Consider the following 3,915-nt stretch of genomic DNA (forward strand, 5'->3'; position numbering starts at 1 on the left):
GTTAGATAGTGCTGAAATGTGTGTAGTGTGCCAAAGATTATAGTGAAACAATAATCTTTATTCAACCCATTGCTGATAGACTGTAGTGAGGCAATTTCAATTCTACTTTTTCTTTTTCCAATCTTCCTTTATAGTTCTTTTGTTCAAGGACTGCTGTTCTGAGGTCTGAAATGGAATGCCCAGGGTTTGCACTTAGTGCACTATAATAACATTTTATATATATGTCTGTGGCATTGTAGTATTACTATGTTCTGAGTATTTTGAAATGGCCCTCGGGCTATTCAATAAACTTGTTTATGAATGCCCAGGGAGATATACACCAATTCCAACATTAAATTTTAAAAATTTTGCATTCTAGAGTAGCAATGAGGAACAAATTCTCTGTGAGATCATAAAGAAAAGGCAAAAATAGATATGATCAGATAATAACATTAATGCAGGGTTTTTATTATTTCAAAAAACCCAGTCACCTCAATATCTGTCCCTTGCAATATTTAGCCCTAAGTTCCAAAACCAACATAATGCTAACATTTTATTTAATAAAGGAAGGAATAACAAACATCAATTGCTTCATTTAGTTCCTTCTTTTTTTAAAAAAATCATGCTTAATTATCATTTTATTTCCTCTTTTATTTCAGATTTGTAGACACATTCAAGCTGTCCTCAGAGGATCTTATTACACTGAAGATAACACACACAACCAGCGGACTGCAAGATTGTCTTAATTCCATCATTCAAGCAGTGTCCCACAGGGAAGTTAGGGATGCTGTCACAACAATGAATTTTTATATTCTGAATGACAGACTGGCATTAATGTGCAGTAGTGGCTCTTGTGGGGCCACTTTGAAGTGCTTGGCTTGGCAAACAGCATTAAGCAGGTCAGTGTGTAAGTGCAAGATGCATAACTGGCTACAAAGCCATCTGTCACAGTAGATTTGGCTTTGAAACTTTCAAAGATATCCAGTCTATTTGGAGTCTTCTTAAACATTTGCCTCTAGAACAAATACCTTTGAAAGTACTAAACCCATCTGTGCCTAGCAGAAAAGAGGTGAGAGAGGTTTCAAATTGACTGGCTGATGGTGTGTGGAACAAGATGCTGCAAAACACATGAAACTGCTCTTGTACATATTTCTCTGTTCAAAATGTCTACTATACAAAATTATATCAGATATGAGATTTAATTCCTTAAGATACATGCTTTCCTCTTTTCCTCTGCTTAATCAGAGCCATAGGAGGGCAACTGATGCTCATGCTCTACTGATGTCTTTGGATCCCTGTTTGCTCCTCCCTTTTTAACTGTGAACTTTTTTGCCAGCCTATTTGGTCCAGGTATTTCCTTAGCTTATGGTGACTCTATGAATAAGAGATGTAATGTGGTCTTCCTTTTTTCCTACTGCCATCTCCTTTCCCCAACATTATTTATTTTCCAGTTGAGGCATGCTGTCTCGTGATAACAAGAAATTATTTTTTTTATGCTTAAGGTTTCTTCAGGTACTTCCAGCTTCTTCAGAGGATGAAAAACTCCTAGTTGATGTTATAAATTTTCTAAACAAGATGCTTAAAGAACAGAAAAGTACATCAGAAGTAACACACCTAAAATGGATCCTGGATATAGTCCTGAAGCACGTAAGGCACTGATTAGCACATATTTTTTTAAAGGAGGCTTTTCTTCATAATTAGCAAGAGCTGGTAACAGAGGTAAGACAGGTATTTCCCACTGTTAATCATGAAAGAAACATCCTTGGTACCCATATGTTCACATTTTCCCTCCTGGCTTTGTTTAGGCATGGAATTGAGCATCTGAACTTACTTTTTCTAGATAATTGATCCATCTAATCTCATTCTCCAACTGACAGTGGGACTAAAGGCTTGGCTGATGAAATAAACATCTACTGCAGAGATGGGCCACAGCAGCAGGTCCAAGGGCCAAATTTATGCCCTGGGGAACATGTAATGTCAAAACTGGGGAAGGGGAAGCTACAGAAATGAGTGAAATCAATTTCTGGTTTTGAGAAATGGGATTTTGTAGTTCAAACAATTCAAGAAGCTGCCTGGCTCCAGTGGCTCCAGTGGCTCCAGGAGAGACCATTCAATGGTGGTTTAGGGGAATCCAGAGGAACTCAGGGCCACATGGAATCTCCATGAAGCCTCAGGAACACCTTTTGACCAGTCATGCTGTTACGTGATCCTACAAGAGAATTCTTGTTAATAGTTTCTGCTCTAAAATAAAATGCTGACATATCAGGTGCACAACTTGTACAGGTGGTCACTCCAACACCTATCAGAAGCAGGAAAGAAGAGCAGGAAAACCTCTTGAGAACTTGTTCAAAGAATCTGAGCTATAAACAGAGATATGGAATCCAAAGAATAGAGAAGGATATTGTCAAAGCCGTAACACAAGGCTTAAAAATAAGCTTGCTGCAAACACTGTCACAAAAACCCAGAAGCACAGGAAATAGATCAGGTTTTCACAGCAACAAAATGCTAATTTTTTTAACTTGTGAGAAATGTGAGCCATGTCCTGCAGGATTGCTACCCTGAGAAAGATGCATAGGACTCTTGCATTGAATGAGACATAAATGTGTATTCGTTTCACAAAAAGAAAAAAAAAATCAACTTGAAAGGCCCATTGTGTTTCTAGTGAGACATCACTCTGTAAATCTGCCCAGTCTCTTCTAGGGAGGTTCCACTACCTAGGATAAAACTAGTGGCCATTTGAAACTTATGCAAAAGAAGGCTTTGGAGAACATTATTTAATTATTCAGTTTTGTAATACAATTTATTGTTGGTAATTTGCTAAGCAAATGTGTGCCTAAATAGACTCTGGAACGACCTGCCGGATGAGTTCCGTCAGATTACCACCTTGGAAACCTTTAAGAAGGCTATTAAGACGGATTTCTTCCAGCAGGCCTTTCCAGACTAGAACATCCTTGTTGACCTGCCTCCCAACCTCTCTTTATCCTCCATCTTTTATCCTTTACCCTACCTGGACTCCACCTGAAAAAATTTTAATCTCATTTTAGTGTGTTTGTACATTAATGTTTTTAATTTTTCTTTTCTTTTCTTTTTTTTTTTTTTGGTTTAATCTCTTTTTAGGACTCCATTGTGTTTTTATGCTGGGGAGAGGGTTGGGGATTTTGGAATTTTTAATGCATTTCTCTTTTAATTGTATGTAATTTTACTGCTGTAATCCGCTTGGATTCCCTGAGATTAAGCGGAATAATAATAATAATAATAATAATAATAATAATAATATAGTTTTTCCCCTTGTTTGTGGTTTGATATAGCACTCTCTATGTTGTAAGTGACAACCTGAATATTCAGATCTTGTGTGTGTGTGTGGGGGGGGAATGAATGAACTGTCCATTCTATTCTGATGTCGTTTCACAGAATCAAAAGTCTTTACTGGATCTTGTGGTGCAGCCAGAATCTCAGGTACAAGATGAAACAGATGACCTAAAGATTCCTGTCAGACAACAATTGCAGAAAGAATTAATTGCTTTCTTTAATACACTTCTGGTCAGCTTCATGACTGTTACTGAAAGGTATAGTGTAAAAAGATTTGTCCATATAAAACAGCAATCTGTATAATCCAGATTTGATTCTTAAAGTGTTCCAGAACCTCATTTTTTTCTGAGGTGCAGCAGGTGGCAAGAAGAAGTGCAACTGTTTTGAAGGTGGCCCCACTTTTTGAATGTATTTCTCATTGAGATTTGCTGCACCTCAATCCAAACATGACTTTTAGGCACCTCATTATTGGAGAAAACCTTTAGTTGAGAAAATGTCTTTCCAAGGGTATGTCAATGTTATTCCCATTTATTTTCTTCTTGAGACTTAAAGACTGCTAGCTTATGGAATTTTAGTTCCTCAAATTGAGTTTTGTTGTGATGGATCAGTTTTGCTTTTGTTTTTATC

General features: G+C 37.2%; 1 protein-coding gene across 1 annotated transcript; it reads left to right on the plus strand.

Moving 5' to 3' along the window:
• Window positions 1-644: 644 nt before the first annotated feature.
• On the plus strand, window positions 645-3,613 carry LOC121917996 (rotatin-like). Its single transcript, XM_042444112.1, has 3 exons — window positions 645-878; window positions 1,482-1,626; window positions 3,391-3,613. Exons 1-3 carry the CDS (start codon window positions 778-780, stop codon window positions 3,589-3,591), a joined length of 447 nt encoding a protein of 148 aa, XP_042300046.1. The 5' UTR covers window positions 645-777; the 3' UTR covers window positions 3,592-3,613.
• The last annotated feature ends 302 nt before the right edge of the window (window positions 3,614-3,915 follow it).

Source organism: Sceloporus undulatus, unplaced genomic scaffold (assembly GCF_019175285.1).
Source record: "Sceloporus undulatus isolate JIND9_A2432 ecotype Alabama unplaced genomic scaffold, SceUnd_v1.1 scaffold_2686, whole genome shotgun sequence".
NCBI classification, from domain to species: Eukaryota; Metazoa; Chordata; class Lepidosauria; order Squamata; family Phrynosomatidae; genus Sceloporus; species Sceloporus undulatus.

Bases quoted from the DNA above. Each gene is read 5' to 3' on its own strand.
- LOC121917996 (XM_042444112.1), top strand. From the start codon at position 778: ATGAATTTTTATATTCTGAATGACAGACTGGCATTAATGTGCAGTAGT. The intron at 879-1,481 runs GTCAGTGTGTAA...TTTATGCTTAAG, and splicing joins TGGCAAACAGCATTAAGCAG to GTTTCTTCAGGTACTTCCAG. The intron at 1,627-3,390 runs GTAAGGCACTGA...GTCGTTTCACAG, and splicing joins TGGATATAGTCCTGAAGCAC to AATCAAAAGTCTTTACTGGA.